Source organism: Lates calcarifer, linkage group LG9 (genome assembly GCF_001640805.2).
Source record: "Lates calcarifer isolate ASB-BC8 linkage group LG9, TLL_Latcal_v3, whole genome shotgun sequence".
Lineage (NCBI taxonomy): Eukaryota > Metazoa > Chordata > Actinopteri > Centropomidae > Lates > Lates calcarifer.
Window position 1 is genome coordinate 9,056,951 of NC_066841.1, and position 18,852 is coordinate 9,075,802.

General features: G+C 39.8%; 1 protein-coding gene across 3 annotated transcripts in view; it reads left to right on the forward strand.

Annotated features, from left to right (window-relative positions):
* The window catches only part of strbp (spermatid perinuclear RNA binding protein), a 75,436-nt gene extending 64,789 nt beyond the window's left edge, over positions 1-10,647 (forward strand). For 2 of the 3 annotated variants that reach the window (XM_051072871.1, XM_018670470.2), the window contains 6 exons: positions 347-499; positions 704-838; positions 1,437-1,577; positions 2,067-2,196; positions 2,914-2,967; positions 8,261-10,647. In XM_051072871.1, the coding sequence (XP_050928828.1) occupies positions 347-499; positions 704-838; positions 1,437-1,577; positions 2,067-2,196; positions 2,914-2,967; positions 8,261-8,355 (708 nt within the window). In that variant the 3' untranslated portion in view covers positions 8,356-10,647. Of the gene's footprint in view, positions 1-346; positions 500-703; positions 839-1,436; positions 1,578-2,066; positions 2,197-2,913; positions 2,968-5,768; positions 6,330-8,260 lie in introns of those variants that run through there. The other variant, XM_018670474.2, reaches the window with a different exon arrangement.
* Positions 10,648-18,852: the final 8,205 nt, after the last annotated feature.

Consider the following 18,852-nt stretch of genomic DNA (forward strand, 5'->3'; position numbering starts at 1 on the left):
TCTATCTTGTGCCATTTGGTGTGTAATTTCATGAATTTAGCCTGTAAATTAACAACGATGTTACTTGAACATTTTCATTTTCATTCAGCTGCTTGGTCTAACCTGTTGCACTCTGGTGCTAGGCAACATTACAAAGGAACTCTGGCTGCTCCACCACCTTTGTTTTAGGGTCATTATCTCTCATCAAATACACGTGGCAAGTTGCGAATTTCACCTTTAATTTGTCTGATTAAACCTGCTTTTGGTCTTAAATCCTTTTTAGCTTTAGCTCTTTGACCGATTCTTTCCTGGCATGTTGCATCCTTCCAACTCCTTTTACTTTATCATCATCGTCTTCCCCCTCCAGGTTCTCCAGGCGATGGGCTACCCAACAGGTTTCGACTCAGACCTGGACCCCATGAGTTCAGATGAGAAGTCGGATGGCGAGGGGAAGAGCGAGACGTCCTCACATACTAGCAATAACCCAACACACTCCTCAGACAGTTCCAACACGCTGGAGGTGGGGATTAAGAAACCTGCTGATAAAGTAATGCATACAATCAGTTTGCTGTAATTGAAATGTAACAACCACTCTGGTTTAAGGATATAAAAGGTATCCAAACCAGATCTTCGCCCAGGTTTACTATCCACCATGTGCTTTCTAGTAAAACTTTGAAGATGCTTTTAAATTACACTACTTCAATAATCTCCTCACCCGCTCCAGGTGCGAACTCAGGGCCCCATACTGACAGCAAGTGGGAAGAATCCCGTCATGGAGCTAAACGAGAAGAGACGAGGACTCAAATATGAGCTCATCTCTGAAAGTGGAGGCAGCCACGATAAACGTTTTATTATGGAGGTGAGAGCATCATCTACTCACACAGACTGATTGTAAAAGATTATAAAGTCTGTCCATGTGTACAAGAGTGTCAAGCCATGACACACCATACCACAAATCATAAAAATGTAAAAATTTCACTAGTACAAATCCATCCGCATTGTAGCCAAGGGGAGACAAAGCCACACGAACACAGGCTCACTCTGAAACGGGCTGATCACCGGTAGAGTCAATCAGTCAACTTGGTTCCTGGAGCAAGCCGGTTCTCTGTGGGGTGTGTTGTTTTCCGACATGCCTGGCTGCTCCATCGCTCTGCTGATTGATTAGCAGGCCTGCTTGACAGCAGGGCATCGCTAAACAAGCTGTCCTGTTCAGCCAGACTTCTCTGGCTGAGTTACTGATGACTGATAAACACATGGGTTTTAGGCAACATTATTGTGTGATTGTTTGCTTTGACAGAGCTGTAACATAAAAAGTGGGGCCACTGATAGAAAAGACTACAACTGTAATTAGAATAGAAAAGCTATTGTAGCTTCAGACCAACATTTGCTGTGTCTAACTAAAATCATAGAACCTGATTTGATAGATATTTTATGTTCTGTGTGTGTGTGGACGTCAGGTGGAGGTCGATGGGCAGAAGTTTCGTGGGGCAGGCCCCAACAAAAAGGTAGCAAAGGCCAGCGCTGCTCTAGCAGCTCTGGAAAAACTCTTCTCCGGTCCCAACGCAGCTGCAAACAAGAAAAAGAAGATATTGCCTCAGGTAAGGAGACACAAACACACATACACTACATACCTGACACAGAAGGCACAGTCTCCAGTCTGGGGCATGTGCATTTACACAGAGAATGAAACAACAAACCATCAAATCACTCCTTTTACGTTTTCTTTTAGAGCCAAACTGTCAGGAGCAGCTTTAAAAATGACCACATTTAAACCTCTTTTCTGATCACTATCACCTCTGTAGAGCCAAGGGACAATTTGTCCAATTTGTTCATCCAACAGTAATCAATAACACAGAGTTTAACAAGTGTCTAATCAGATCAATACCTGACAGTTATCAGATCACCACTCTTCCACTTATTTTGTCACAGTCTGTGTGCTAACAGCTTTTTGAACAATGAGGCCCATAAATAATTAGAAAACAATGTCTTGGATATGGATTTTTTATGTGCTTTTGTACCTTTTATCTGTGTACCATATATTGAAACCCACTCACATATAATATAATGCATCGCATGTCTGTGTTCAGACTAAAGGAGCCCTAGCGGCGGCAGCAGCAGCCTCGGCAGTAGCAGCTCAGGTAGCCAGAGGAAGAGGAAGAGCAGCCCTCGCGAGAGGAGCCTTCGTCAGCACAGCTGCACCTGGATACGTCACGCCAGGTAATTATGTGGATAGCTGTGTACTGTTTTGTTGTTTAGTTAGTCAGATTTTTTTGACACATTTTAAAAATGTATTATTTTGTTGTTGTTTTTTGATGGTTTTAGGGTTATTTTAGTTTTTTTCAAGTGCAATTGATAGATACCCCATGACCAGGAATTTGACTCAGTATTGACAGTATTCCTTAAATTCTATTCCCACGTAATGCCTTCCTATTCTTTTTTTGTCCTGAGTATTTTTGTTTATTTTTCATATTTGTCATGATGGTTTGTACAGAGTTGGCATTTTCTTTTACTGTTGGCTTCAAAGTACTGACATTTTCTTCTGCTTTAGGCTGCCTGCCCAGTTTTCTGTTGAAAATGAGCATCAATTTTTTCCCCCTGCAGTTGTATGGGAAATATCACAGGCTTTCAGAAATACCCTTCAGTAGCCTGCAGAGACCAAGACTGTAGTTAATGACTGTTTGAAAACTCAGTGATGAACAGTGTTATCAGAGAATCACGCAGCAAAACTGCCCACTGATTATCTGGAATGTATTTTGAGATTTATTTTCAGTTTCTGCTCAACATCCACTAACATATGACCCTGCAGTATGACTCAGATTTATGTTGCAGAATTTAGAATAGGCAAAACACATTATCTAAACGTGCTGTTGAAAAGCAGACCCTGGAGTTAAACGTACACAACTGAACTAGACCCTGTAACCTCCTCCCTAACAGGCTTTGGGACACCGTATGGCTACAGTCCTGCTGCAGCAGCTGCTCCTGCATACGGTATGTGCTTCTTGTCCAGTCTTCATCCCTTCACCCTCCTCCTACTATCCATAACCTTCTTCCCTTCTTCTACCCCCTCTTCTCACTCAAACACACAGTTCCCTCAGCATACCACAACTGCTAACCATTAGTGGGTAAATTAATAATTCTTCTGTCAGTTTATGCTACACCTCCAACCTTCTTTTCCACTTCAATTACTCCCCTTTTCTCAAAACTTATTTAAAACCTTATCCCACTCTAATCCAAGTTTTAGGCTTTGGCTCTGAATTTCAGTCATAATTAAACAAAGCTTAAACTGTTGGCTCTTTGTCGCTTCTAGCAGATCTGTCTGTGCTTTGGCTAATTGTCCGCGCACCAGTTGTTTCTTAATCTGCTTGTTGCCTCTCACACCCTCATCTGTTATGGTTGGACCACTCGTCTTGTCAGTAAAGATCTGCTGATTTCAAAACTCATGATTATGATGCACATGCAGTCGTCTTCTTTTTCTTCTCGTATCTTGAACTGAAATAGGAAAGAGTAGAAAACTGCAGCTTGAACAGTCACTTCCAACGTAATATTCAGTCTTTCCTGGACTTTTATTAACCCAGACACACAGCCTGTGCTGCCCGTCATTCTCATTTCTGTTCAGATTAGCAGACAGCATAGTGTGAGTTCCTCACTTTGCCCGCTGTTATTTATGACAGCACTGCAGCACTGCTCCTGTCATGTTACTCCTGCTAAGGAGTTTCCATGCCCTCACTGCTGATAGGGGTCACTGGGCTCTCTCTCTCTCTCTCTCTCTCTCTCTCTCTCTTTCTTTCTCTCTCGCTCTCTCTCTTTCTCTCTCTCTCTCTCTCACACACACACACAGGAATTAAAGACACTTGTAGGCTAAAATCTATACTAGTCATTGACCTTTAACAGCATAGGTATTGGCGCAAAATTCAGCGCTTACATCTCTCCGTCAAACACGGTCATATTGACCTCAACAGACTCAGCCTTGTGGAGTGTGTGTACACATGTAGCATGGGGAGGCCCCCTCTGTCCATCATACAGCTCGGAGCTTGAATGGGTCTTATGTGCCGGGAGAAACCGGTCTGAGGCCCCAGGCAGACGTTTAGCTCCCCCCTGAGAACCCAACACCCCTGAACATGAAGCACGCCTCAGTTTCTGTGTTTGTGAGAGCTGGAGCTCAGCGTTTGTTTTGGGGAGTTTCGTTTCAGTCTCTGGCATCAACACACTTTCCCCATGTTATTGTGACTCCCACACTAAATTAAATACTGAGAATTTGATGGTAGGTGCTGCTTACAGCCATGTCATCCAAAACATTTGAAAAGGCATTCAGTAGTGTTCCTCGTGACTGGCCACTGAAAAGACTTTAATAAACAGGCAATTGAATCTCCTGTATCTGGGGGTGGATGAAGCATAAATCATTGTGCACGGTGCCTCTCTGGCCCATTACTCATCACAACGTCAAATATCCTGGTGGGTGATCACTGTGAGTCCACCTGACCCTGAGCTTTAACTTAAGCCATAACTTCCCACAATTAGGTAAAAAGTCAAGTTCAGTTCATGTCATCTGAAAGAGAAAAGATAGACATGAAAGCTGGAACTGTAAGAAATGTGGAGGTTGCTGTGGTGGTTTTTGTCTCTGAACTCAGTGGTTCTCTTACTGGTGTTTGATGTGATGCTGCAGATGAAGAGGATAAATTTGAGATTTGGATTGTCAGGTGCAATTCAGGAAGAGGGTCTTCTGTATTGTAAACATGGCTACTTTCATTGATTTTTACTAGTCAGGATAATCAAAATACTTGTAAAGGTCTATGGGTCAGTCATGCAGAGGCTTAAGTTCTAGTCAGAATGGAGAAAAAGTGCACATGAAAACTTTTGGAACTGCTCGTTTACCTTTTTAGGTGCAATACTTTGATCTTATTTCCTGCTTTTTTTTCCTGTGCTCCGGTGCCCATTGCTGCTTTGGGATTTCATGTTGGCAAATACTAAGCGTATTTGAGAATGCTACCATATCCTATTACATAGAACAGTTTATCATTGAACACAGAACATTAACATCCAAAAACTCTTCCAAAATGCCTGATTTACAGTATAGAACAATAGAAACAACAACATATCTTGCTCAATCCTCTCTGAAAGGATTATTCCACTTTATTAAAACTTGGGTACTTGGGTGGTGATAATGGCATTGTACTGAATAGGTCAAGTTCTGAGATCTGAACCAAACAAACCAAAGTCAAATGTTACAACTTTAACCTGTACTCATGAATGCTGTGTGTCCATGTAGTTTTCCCATGCAACATGGAATATTATTATAACTAAATTTTATTTTTAGTTAAGTTTTCAGTTTTATCTCCAGAGAATCATTGACTTGTTTACGACCTGATCTGATTGTCTTTTTGCTTGGGGTTCTTGCCCCTTTGGACATTGTTGTCACAATATCACTGTGTTACCAGATCTAAGCAACTGACTTGATGAGTACAAAGATTTAATAACTAACAGGAATGATAATGCAATTACTAAAATATAACCCAAGTTGTAATAAATTGCAATGAATCTTTAACTTTAGCGGTTTGTTTTCCTCTCTTTAACTGTGAATCTCCCTCTCGGTTTGCTCTAACCGCTGACAACAGCTGCATTCTCACTCACTTACCCCCCCCCCCCTTTAGAACCCCTGCTTGTTTAGTGCAAGGGGTGTTTTGTGGGACATACTTATAACATAGTGTGTAGAGTAGTGAGCATACAAAAGCTTGGTTATTTGTTGCCCTGGACTCATGCAGAGCTGTGCTCTTCTCATGTCTCCCCTCTAGGTTTGCCCAAGAGAATGCTTCTGTTGCCTGTCATGAAAGTGCCCGCCTACCCCGTCCCCCACTACCACTTCTTTTAGCACAGGAGACACACATACCAAGCGCACCTTTTTCTAGGAGGGAAACTCAGTCTTTTTTTTTCTACAATATCAGTGATGGGGAGAGGATTAAGGACTTAAGCTGAAGATTTGTAAAAGCGCTTTTTTTCTTTTTTTTTGGCATTTTGTTTAGTTTTCATACTGTTTCCAAAAACTTTTATGGATATGAAAAGAAAATACTGCAGGTTTAAGTTCTTAAGAGATAAACAAAAACTTGAAGGATTTGTACTGTGAATTGTTACCTCATTCTTTGAGTCTAAATTATATATATATATATATATATATATATCAGCCTTTTGTTAATGTGCTTATTCTTTGCTCGGGAGCGGATAACCTTGGCAATATGATACACACAACACACATTCTCTGTAAAAAGAAAATAATAATGTGAGCTGTGTGAAGGATGTATAGGAGTAAATAAATAATGTTGAAAAATGAATAAAGTTTATCTCCTATAAAGGCTGAACACTGCCTGGTGTATATCTCATGTAAAGACTTTCAGCCAGTAGAGACCTGATGCAGTAGCACCTGTTTGTTTTGTTTTGGAGGGGGGATTTGGCCTCACTCTTAAAACTGGCACACAATACTGTGACCTAAACTCACATCTGAACATCACGCTTTAATATTCCACCCTCATACATTCACATAGATTGAATTTCAAGCTTTCCACGTAGCTCAGCGCCTCTTGTTACATCCTTTTGACCCTCAGCTTATAGATATTCAGAGAGAAAGGTGAGAAGACAAAGGATGAATTTAGAAAGCTCTTGTTAGATCCTGCATCTTGCATTCAGCTGCACGATCTCATTACCTTGCGTGGATTAATATTTGGCAGGTTTCCTACAACTATCACCTACAGTACATATGGACAGCTTTTATTTATTATATTGTCACATAAGCCAACTGCAGCCTTTTTCAGCATTTTTGGAGCGCTGTGTAATGTTTAAGCTGATTTTAATTGGTATAAAATAATAAAGACAAAACATATTACTTCTAAATCCCCATATTTTTCTTATTTGGCTTTGTGCATATAATCGTCACATTACAGTCAGTCAAAAGCAGCAATGAAGGACCTAGATGAATTCAAACCTCACTGTCAATGTGTTTTTTATTATTGTTTCATTAATTCCGTATCATTGCTGTATTTGTTTTTGCATGTTTTTTGCTCAGCCGTTCAGTAAAGGACCAGCGCCAACTGCAATTTGGCCTCAGAACAATCCCTTTGTGACTCTAAAATTTCAAATAAGGGTTTAAAAAATCTTAGCAAGAATGGCCTGATGTGGCAAGTAAAAAATAAATAAATTGATTATTTAAAAAGTGAAAGAGGAGCCTGGCTAAATAAAGGACAATAAAGGCGACGCTTACCAAAGGTCAATGGTCAGTGCCAGTCTTGACAGAGTTAGGCTGGCCCTTCACTACGTCTTGGTCATCCAACCAGCAAGAGATAACCCCTGACGACGTCTCCATGGTTACGGCTATGAGGCGCAGCCATTGGATGAGAGGACCCAATATCTTGTCCAATGGTTGGTTGAGCTCCATTGAGTTGTTATAAAAACCTTTAAACTGATGTTTGTCTTACATCACCAGAGCTCTACATGATTGAAGATTATTTCTAGCTGTTGCATTATGTATATGTTTTTTTCTTTTACACTTTAGTTTGAATTGATTTTTAGTGCGCACAGAGCCAAAGCCCTACAGAGTATTTATCTCCAAAACTGCTTTACCTGTTTCTGATCTTATTTTCAGTCTTATGTGGTTGGCATCCTACCAACACTACCAAAACATTTGAAATTCTTTGTCATTAGGTCTTTCTTACAGCTCCTATGTTACGTTCATTAAAGGCATAGTTTGATATTTTGGCTACAGCTAGCAGCCATTTAGCTTAGCTTAGAATAAAGACTGAAAGCAGGGGGAACAGTTACAGTTACAACAGCTACAGTTTAACCATGTGGACAGAGCCAGGTGATGGTAGGTGAATTTTGTTTCTTTTGAGCAGAACCAGGCTAGCTGTTTTCCCCTGCCTTCATGCTTTATGCTAAGCTAACTGGATGCTGGCTTTAGCTTCATATTTACCATAGCAGTATCGATCTTCTCATCTAGCTCTTGGCAAGAAAGCAAATGAGTTAAATTGACAAAATGTCCCAACCATCCCTTTAATTTAATGCAATAAAGTATTATCAATGCCACCCAGGTAGAACATTTCCATGTACCACTCAAGGATTTTTGCATTCACCAAGTGGACTTGAAGTAACCTTCATTAGATTTTTTTTTTATTTGTTTGTTTGTTTTTGTTGTTGTCAAATTTCTGTATAGCAGCCTCATATTTTGTTTATAGATTTCTAAATCTATTCATACAGTAATTACTTTTGCTCTCTTTCTCTGTTCTTCATCTCACTGCAGGTGGACTTTTCATTGACAATCCCTTCTACCAGCCGCGGACCATCGCTCCTTTTATCATTCATCTGGGTCCCCAGGATCTCTTCTCTGACTTCTAGAGGCAGCAGGTTGTTGGATGCTTTATTCACACTCACCTGGCTGCTCACATGCCCACCTGTTTTTTTCTGTCCGTCTTGAGTGGGCTGCCTTTCTATCCCAGCAGACGTACTTGCAGATCTAAAACTTCTTCTTTTTTTTCCGGTTTGATCGGTCCGCTGGGGAAAAAAAAAACTAAAATTTTCCTGCCCAGACGATGGCGGAAGATCTATCTGACCTACTGACCTGAGAGGCTCAGAGCTCCTCACTCTCTCTCTTTCTCTGTTTTTCTCTTCTCTCCATCACTGATTATCACATCAGAGGAGAGCAACTTTACAATAAGCAATACTCGGATTTTACGAGGAAACGTTCAGCTGCGACTGTGTGAGGCTGAGCTGAACTTTGGTCTTTCTTATAGCAATACATCTGAACTCCTGTCTTCAAGCTTACTTACTTGAGAAGATGTGAATGTTCGATGGAGTTTTACCCAACACAGCATTGCAATAGTTCATTTTGATTGTATATTCATTGTATGTGTGTGTACGTGTGGCTATAACATGACTATATACACATATATGTATGGTGTATGTTTCTATAATGATGTGTTGACAATAATATTACTATATGATGATGTATTTATGTAAATACTCTATAAAATATAACTATTGTTGGTATAAATTATTTTAGAATTATAAAGTGAAATGTAACTAATATCACAATATAGCTTTCTTCCAATTTTATATACACTGAGCAATTGAAGCTAGTTCTAGGAGATGCAATATTATCTTTGGTATTCCTATTAACCTGTGCTGTTAGAATAATTATGCTTCCTTCTTTCCTTCCTCTCTTTCCTTCAAACTTTTCTTCTGTCTTTGATGTCTTTCTGAGCCTTTCTGAGCACGCTCTCTGCTGCCCGAGGTTTGTTTACATGGCCTGGACAAAGAGGTGCTCACTACCGAACACACTCATAACCTAATCACACCTGTACAAACACACACACACACACTTTACCTGTCAGAAAGCACATTTTCTATAGTCTCACTACTGGCAGGGAATACCGTTGTTACAAATACTGTATGTGTATATTATGTGTATACTCTGATGTATGCACTCCTCCCTCTGCCATTAACACTCCCTCACGGACTCACCCATCAACACACAGAACAATCGTCTGCCCTGTCCCGCTCGCCTTAAGGGACTGAAAGCACAGCTCACTGACGCCACTTACTGCTCCTCCTTTTTTCAGCAAACACACACATTCACACACGCACACCCTTCCCTCCACCCTCCAATGGGTATTCTACGCTGTCTGGAAGTGATGCTACTGGTGGCAGAGACACCTCTGACAAAGGGCCTTGTTAAACAATGGGGAAAGACATAGCACAAACTCCTGGCTAACTAATTAAAGATATAGCATAGTTAAAATTTGAAAAAGTGGGACCTTGAATTGGATTTATATGCCTCCTCTATGTCACCTGAATAGATATTTGAAGCTGGTGTTTTGCTACCACTTGATGCCTTTGCCAGTCACTGAAGCCAGGAGCATCTGACCCTAAAGTAGATAGAGGAAGTTTCCACGACAAGGAATTCCTGTGATGGACTGAAGCTAAGATACCTGTCAATCAAGAGAATGCACTTTAAAGGCCCTGAAAACCAAATTAGCAACAATCAAAGTTGAAGTTTGGCAAAAAACATCCTTTTTAATATTTAGTTGAGTTTAACTCTAATCTGTGGCAAATGGGACTTTGTGTTCTTGGTTGATTAGTGTTGCCAAATCCTGATTGGTGCACTTGTTGTGACATCACTTTGTTATGTTCATGTGGGGCCCAGTCACTAACAGAAGGTAGCTGATTTAGAAAACTTGTTTCCAGGACCTTTAATATTGCTCTTCATGGAACAGTGACTCTCAGCATTTTCACCAAGACCCACATTTGAGGAAGTGAAATTAGTTTCTGAGATCAAAACATCTTGTAAAAAAGCATGTGCTGACTTTGTATTCTGAGACAGAGGTCGGGTCTTTTGAGGATCTGAAGCCTCTCTTTGCAGTTTGTCGTTCTGCATCTTTAGGCGTTTCCGCACTGGCCTCAGCTGTCAGCCACGGTGCTGGTCACAAAGTTGCTGTTGAAAGATTTATGGAAGAGAGAAAATAGTTTTGTTGGTTCTAATTTTTAGTCTCATGTATATTGCTTATTAATATTTGACTGTATAGTGGTAGTGTTGCGATTTAAACCTGCTATAGCACATACTGGATTTATACAAGTATTAATTAGATTGAGAGGTGAGTTATTCCATTAAACTCTAAAGTGCTTTATTCATGTAGTATTTTGGGTCTGATTTTGGGCTATTGTTGAAACTGCCATAACACTGCAAGCACTTGCATAGCAGTCTCAGCATACACATCGTACTCAGTGAGATTTTGGCAAATCTCTCTGTTTACATGGTTCTGAAAGCTCTTCATCAGTTATTCCTTATTTTTAGCCTTTAATACAGACAAGATGCCAGTCAGCAGAGGCGAAATCGAACAGAAAATGTGCATCAAAAGGCTTTGATTCTTCTCACGCTCGCCTTGATCTGGGCGCCAGTTTGATCTCCTATGTTTGTGCCAGCTTTGATTCAACAAAAAAAGCATGTCAGATAAAGAAACAATAGACCCACTAAGGCCCCCAAAGCCCATTTTTTCAAGACAGGTAAAATTAGAGTCAGATTTTGTGACACCACTGAAGCTGACAGGGAGATGGAATAAAACTGTGACACCAAGCTGTGATTGAGAGATTGGAGATAAACCAAAAGAATGTCCTGTACTTCCTTTACTCTTGTACTTTGTCTCAGAGCAGTGAGGTCAAGCACACAAGCTCTTATGTTTGACTAGCTTGTTCCTCAACTCCAGCAACTGGACTTATCCACACAGTGTGCTATGTGAGTCTTTACAGTTGGCTTTTGAGTTCACGAGGTATCTGGGGGAATCTGTATATAAACTCTGTATTATACAGTCATAAAACCATCTCAGTAATGTCCTGGTTTTCAAAACTTGTAAGCTGCCACTCCTGTGTCCTTGAAATCAAACCTTTATAGATATTTTATCTGCTAATCTTTGTTTACACACAGCATGCAAAATATATCTGACTGGAATTTGCAGGAGTAAATTAGTGTGAAGATCATCTTACTTCTCTGACATGCAGCAGCAATAAAATATTAAGTTGTCTCATGCAGACACTAGATCCTAGTCTGACATACTCTCAATGTTTATTGACTGTGGATCTGTGCAGCACATGTCTGTTTTTGTTGAGGGATTTTGCGGCACAGCTATTTAAAGCTTCTTACTGTGGTTTTTCATCAAATCACAGAGCACATCTAGCTGTCTCATCCCTAAAAGTCTTGAACAGGCATCTGAGGGAGCGTCGCTTTTGCTGAGATATTTCGTGCTTGTGTGGAATTCACATGCAGGTGAATAATTCAGAGCTTTCCTGTGTGGAAACAGACCTTCTCTATCAGCTAAGAATTTCTCCTAATTTCCCCTCTGCCCTTTCTCCGTCTCTCTTTCTCTCTCTCTCTCTGCCCCTGTCCTTTCTCTCCAGATGGCCCACATTAATAAGGCAGACAGTCATACCTCAGTGAGCAACCTTTTCATTTCCCCTCAGACCGAACAGGCGCACACACACACACAAGGAGTCACCCTGACTACTGACCCCGTCCTCTCGGTCTGTTGGCTGGACGACCGTGTTCAGAGGAGAAAAAAAAGGTGGCGGAGTTGAGAGCACAGGGAAACCCAGCCGGTGTAAAACTGGCACAAGCGGTCTGGTGGGACTGTACAGGCTGGTCCACAGTTATAGATAGTGTTAATTTGCTGGGGAGTTATAGTCTGGTTAGGCAGAAACCCCAAAGGTGTGTTTGTTGTCCCCATGTTTTTAAAAAAATGTAATAAGGAGCTGAGGACAGTAGATATTTTCCCATACTGTAGCACCATCATGCTGATGACAATACCAGCCATGCTCCATTATGAAATGTCTCAGAATAGAAAACATTCCTGTGAAAAGGTTTTTCAGAGGAAAACACAGTCGCCATGTTTGCTGGCTTGGACAATGGATAACTTTCTTAGAAAGTAATGGCTGTTTGTGCTGGACTTGAGTCCCACTGAGTTCTTGTAGTTCCTGTTCCGGTGTTCTATGGAAAAGTGTCAGAAAAGTGTCCACACACACACACACACATCCCTCCCTGCATCTACAGTTTTACAAACACTGCCTCTCGGTGGGCGTTCAACAACAACAACAACAACAGTCACACCTGTAATCTAAGAAGCACAAAACACACACACAAAAGCAATACACCCACACATCCTTCTCAGGGCTACCTGACACATACATGTATATGCAAATAGACTAACATTCACTCACAAGCACACATGTAATTAATCATATATGTTAATATTTCAGTAATCACCATCTATAACAGTCGAGCACATTGAAACAGCATGGCATTCTTTGCTCCGTGGGTTGTATATTACACATATGATTGTACTGTATGTAGTGAGAGTCACACAAGTGGTTAGGCCTTGTTTGTACTTTAGGAATTGAGCCATGTATAGTTGAGAACCCCCTCCCCCAACACTCCATTTATTATCTTGGTGCTTTATAATCGGCTGCCTGTAGCACTGTACATAATGGATTTTCCTTTTAAGTTTGCTTTTCTGGAGAAACAGCAGTTATATTTGAACAGCTCGAGCTTTGCTGTCAAGAGAAACGAGGGAGGAGTGCTGTCATCAAAAAAAACTTTTTTGGCACCAAATACAGGGGTTTTGCACGTTGAGATGCTGCGTAATGCTCAGTAGTTAAAGAGTTCTGAGTGCTTTCGTTGCCAGGTAACATCAGGTTTTTTGGACTTTCTATTTGGAGACCGTGCAGGTTCGGTTTCCCAAAGGCGCCTCTTCATCTTCCTGCCAGGTCAAAGGTCAAAATGGAAAGCAGAGATGCTTTTGGGAAACAGGTTTCGGTTTGTTCTATGGGACGGGATTTATCCAGACACCAAAGACTCTGAAGCCTTTGTTACACAAATCTGATCATCCCGGCAGTCTCAGAAGTGAGAAACCATTCAGTATGTGGTCTGATATTCACCGTCTAGACGGTTATGAAATGTCAGGTTTGGAAAAAATCAGCTCTCCTGCGTGTAAATCCAGCCTCTGACGGAAAAAAAGCGTCTTGCTCATTCTTGCATTAGCACAGAAAAAGTTGGGGTTTAAGTCTGGGAATTGTGCTAAATTTGTCAGGAAGCAGAGGGAGAAGAGCTGCACAAAGAGTCGGAAAGTCCATCCGCTGGACTCTGCAGAGCAGCAGAAATAGATCCCAGATCATGTTTCAGCTGCTGAGGCAAAGTTAACCAGACTAACTGCTGAACAGATCATTTTCTCTGGGTGTGTGTGCATGTGTTTCAAAACAGATGTGTGTGTGTGTGTGTGTGTGTGTGTGTGTGTGTGTGTGTGTTGTGTTTGTGTGTCTGTGTGTCTGTGTGTCTGTCTAACATGCCCATAAACCGGAGGGGATGGAAGGCTATTTCACACCTATATGCGCACACACACACATACAATATTGCAGTCACACTGATGAGCATGCTGTTGCATACGTCCTGATCATGGTCAACTGATTGTCTAAGTCCAATATCCTCCTGATAAACGATCAAAGCATTTTGGTTGGGAATGTACGCTGTTGTTATAGTGATTGTAGAGTAGAATGTATTTACTCATAGAAAGAGTAAACTTGCTTTTTTGTAGAGAAACATATATACAGAATATATATGGATACATACATATATATACATCTATATATCTTTTGAACTACTTGTGTGTGAGAGTTGTTTTGGGCGCATCTACCCTGTTAGGATTCATATTTCTTTCCCCTTTTCCAATTTTTATTTATGATGTTTTGACAAAAGTAGCGTTTTATGAGTGACGAGTGTTTCATTGTTTCCTGTAAATATTATTTTTTAATTTTTATTTTTAACAACAAGGGGTTTAAAAGAAACTGTTTAATGATGCTGCCTATGAAATTATAAAGTGATATCTGTCCACAGAATCTATTTGAACAATTAAATTATCAGAGTAAATTTTGTGAAATGTGACAGTGACGGGAGGGTGGGAGAGTTTCGCAGGCTGCGCTGAGCAGGGGCCGATGACGATGAGTGAGGGGGTCACTTGAACTCACTGTATTGATCATATGAATTAGTAGCAACATTCACAGCAGTGATGATCTGTGGTTGTCACTGTCCTTGACATAATCTATGCTTGACGAACTGAAAATAAAACTGAGAAAGTGCTGAGTCTCTGTATGAAAGTATATATACATATTTTAATGATCTCTGAAAACTGAAACTGATGGAGCAACTGGTGCATAATTAAGAACTGAGCTTTTGGTAAATTGTTTAAATAAGTTAGTAGAAACAAGATTTTAACCTGGTGTACTTTTGTTGTGCTGTATTTCAGTACAAGGCATGATACAAACAACAAAAAAAACTGGTTTGTACCAGCAGCAAAAGAGGAAAATTACATCACATAAGATTTAACAGAAAACACTTTGTTTTTAAACATTTTATTTAAATGCAGTGGAAAGTCTTTTTTTTTTTTTTTAATTTGTACATTTCATGTTTTTAGAAGACAAAGAAAGAGAACATAGTGAAAAAAGAAGATCAACTTTAAAAAGTAAGATAAAGAATTGCACTTTGTCATTCTGTACCACACAACAACAACATATAAAATGTATATTTTAAAGGCATAGAAGAAACAATACTTAATTTAACAAGACTAAGTCTACAGCTATGCTAGTAGCTCTGTGAGGTTTACTTAGGCATAGCCATGCTTTGAGCTAAATGCTAAAACATGCTCACATGTAGCAAGTACAGTGTTTACAATTGACAGCATCTTAGCTAAGTGTATTAGCATGCTTGCTAATTAGTGCTAATTATAGTTAAGGCTGATGGTGATGTCATTACATTAGGTCATCAATCAGAGTATTGAACAAATGTCAATTTTGACCTGATTTAAAAGTCACAGTTCAGAAAGGTTACTGCAGTTCATCTTAAAGGCAACATGAATGTCTGTCCAAAATTTCCAAGAGTTCTCCAAGAGTTGTAGAGATTTTTTTTTTTTTAAGTCAACAATGTCAACCTCATGATAGCGCTAGAGGAAAAGTCAGGAGGATCACAAAACTCAGCAGGATGCTTCTTCTGAGGGTAATGCATATTTGGGTGAAATAGACACTTAGACACAAATACTACCCAGAAACTTCAAATCCACCCTTAATATAACACCTAACACTACAACAGTGCAGATTTGGGTTCCCAGCAAATTGTTGAGCTGATTTTGTATAACACAAGTCTCCACTGTGGCCTTATTAGTGAGCTGTTTAATTTGGGGTGCATGATTCCCAAATGTCATTCTGAGCGCAATATATCAGCTTGGTTTCGTATGACACATCGGCAAATTTTAGTATAGCTCCACCATAAAATGCCCACATTGTTAAGGCTACATTCTGACACCCAGTAGTGATAATACTTTTGTCATTATGCCATACTATAATCACAGAGTCGAGGTTATGGGCGATAATTGGCAAGTTTGTCTAAGAGGAGTTTCAGCACATGGCGGTTCAGCAATATGAGCTGTCAATCATCTTCAGAGCAGCACTGCTGACGGCTGAGTCCAAGTATCCGGTGACATCTCCGGTAGTCAACACCACCAGCGCACAGCCACAGCCGCCAATCATCGTGGAAAGCAACGAGGGTGTGTTTGTGCAAATGTGCATGTTTTTCAGAAAAAGAACAACTGGGAGGGGAAAGTGCTTCTGTCTGAAAGAAAGCAAACGAGACAGAGAGGACGAGGATTAAACCGATGACAGTTATCCTGACAAATTAAACCCTGCTCAGCAGATATCAGTGGATTGTGTCAAATGTGACAGTTCAGTTATGGAAGTTTTCAGTTTTTTATGGCATCAATTTAAGCATAGAGCTTATTTTTTAATAGTGTATTTTTTCCTAGAAAGTGACAGGGTGTTGTAAACAAAAGTGTCAGAAATCTGAATGTAATGCTGTGTTTTAATGCCATCTCCCATCAATATGATAAAACCTGAATACGAAAAAAACAACAACAAACATCTTAAGTACAAATTCTTATTTTTTATTTAAAAAAAAAAAAAAAAAAAAAGATCTGTTCACTGCTCAGACCTGAAGGAGCATAATTGTTCATTCTGTCAGTAGCAATTGTGCATGATGTGAAATGAACAGGGGATGTTTAACAGAGACAGAAATATCAGATCACAGTTTGATGATAAAATTTGGCTGTGTCTTCTCATGGTCACATCACATCTCAGTTATGTACGCACTAATCTGGAAAACCAGTAAGATTTATACACTGTGAGGGCAATAAATGACCTTGGACCACTGACAACTTCTTAGGATGACTCATGTTATATTTCAACTGGTAAACTGTGATATGCTCACAAATCAGATTAATTTGACAGGACTCATTTCTTCCTTCCTGACACACGACATCAGTGCCTGTTTATAGTTAACAACATGGCTGGTGAACATGTAACAAGCCCTGTAAAACCAGTGGTTCTCAACGGTTTTTCTGCCAGTGGTAGTTGACGTATGTCGTCATTGGTCAGGACGTGTCTTATCATTGGTCGCGACGTGCTGGGAGGAGCAGAGAGACAGAGAAGTCGGCAAACAAATTTAAGCCATGTTTGAAACATGTGTTTGCCAGTATTGTGAGAAAACATCGTTTTCCAGGAGGTCTGGACGCTAAAACAAACGTTGGAGCTGCTTTTTTGTCGAATACAAGCGAGACTGGACACTGAACACACCTGCGGCGTGAAGGTAAGGCAAACAGTTTGCGGCTGGCGTTAGCATTAATGCTATCGGAGAGCGCTAGCATCAGCGGCTAGCGTTACCATTAGCCTTACCGTGTAATGATATTTTTATATTCCATTTTCAGTCGTTTATATCGCGTGGGTAAGAGTGTGTTTGTGGCTATTTGTGGTCATTTTGTATCATTTAGCATCTGTACCTGGCTTTGTGAGTGTTTTACACTGTGGGTATATGGAAGTATGGGTGTTAGCCTTAGCACTAGTGTCACGCGGTAGCAGGAGCTTTGTAATGATGCCTTTAGGGGGTTTTCCGTAGTGTCCGCGTTTTTATTTGTGTGGGATAGTATGTGTTTGTGTTTCTGTGACCAAAGCGTCGCTGATATGAGTTGTCGAGGGTGGTGGCTGTTTAGTAGTCTGTTTGTCGATTTACATCTCTTTACAATTACTTTTCAGACATTTTACTGCTTCTTTGTAATTTTGTGCTCCATCTTTTTCATTTAATGCGTTGTTTATGGTAAGTTTCACTATCATGCGATGTGTATTTGTAGTAGTATTGCATCGTTTTGCCTCTCTAGTTGGCTGTTACATCTACTCGTCAGCTTCTTTGTGGTTTTTTTTTTTTTTTTTTAACATATTCCAGGTCATTTAATGTTTCTTTATCGCAGTTTTGTGTTTCTGTGTGAAGAGTTAAGCATCTAATTTTGCAACTCAGTTTTTTTGCCTCTGTCATTTTGTGTCTCTTTCTAGCTTTGTGACAGTAATCTGTCCATAGCCGTCCATTGATCCCCTTTTGTGCATATTATTGATTAGAAATGTGTTTGTTGCGATATACTTATTGAGCTCAGTTTTGTGTTAAATACAAGCTTGAAAACTAAATTTTAAGTGTGTGTTCCTCAAGTTTTAAGCCTCAAGAGTAGGTCACAATATATGAGCTGAGATTACTGTTGTAAATAAATTTTAACTAAAAATTGCCTTTCTCTCTGTTAGTAACATAATTTATTCATCTCAAAACGGAAAGTATGATTTTTAAGGGTCTAGTGTTTAGTTTTCAGCATTGTATTCTTCTACATTGTTCAGGCTTTGAATGTGAACTATTCTTTATCAATTAGATTATTTGTTTTTGAAGTGTTGTACTTGTGTTTTCCAGGTTTACTGGTTCAGCTGCTGCAGCCTGGACAGAAACACCAGCTCTCACCTTACAGACCAAACAGGTATGTGTCCTAAAAATGTATGCAGTTGACAGTGCTATTGTTTAAATCCTTGGTATTTAATTAATTTAGTATTGAATATAATAACTGAGTAATCATGTCTATACATTTTCTTAAAATAGAACTAGTTATAATAAATGTTAAGTTAATGTAAAGTCAAAATAGTTGTGAAATATTTATTTGCTTGTGGACTGAAGCATAATTAAAAATACATGTTAAAACCATGCTTTCAAAACACAGTTCACAATATAGAAATGTAAGACTTAAAATAATTTGTGTCTTCAAGATGTGACGATTTTCTTCTCACATTACAGTAAACACCCCATTTTCTGAGACACCATTTTGAAAATGTTCTGTAATATTTAATGCGTTTTCTTTTTGTTTTAAACTGTTGATCAGGAATTGGTAGTAAGGTGTTGATAATTTTCCTTTTGTTTCTGTTATTTCTTCCAGGTGTCACCACCTT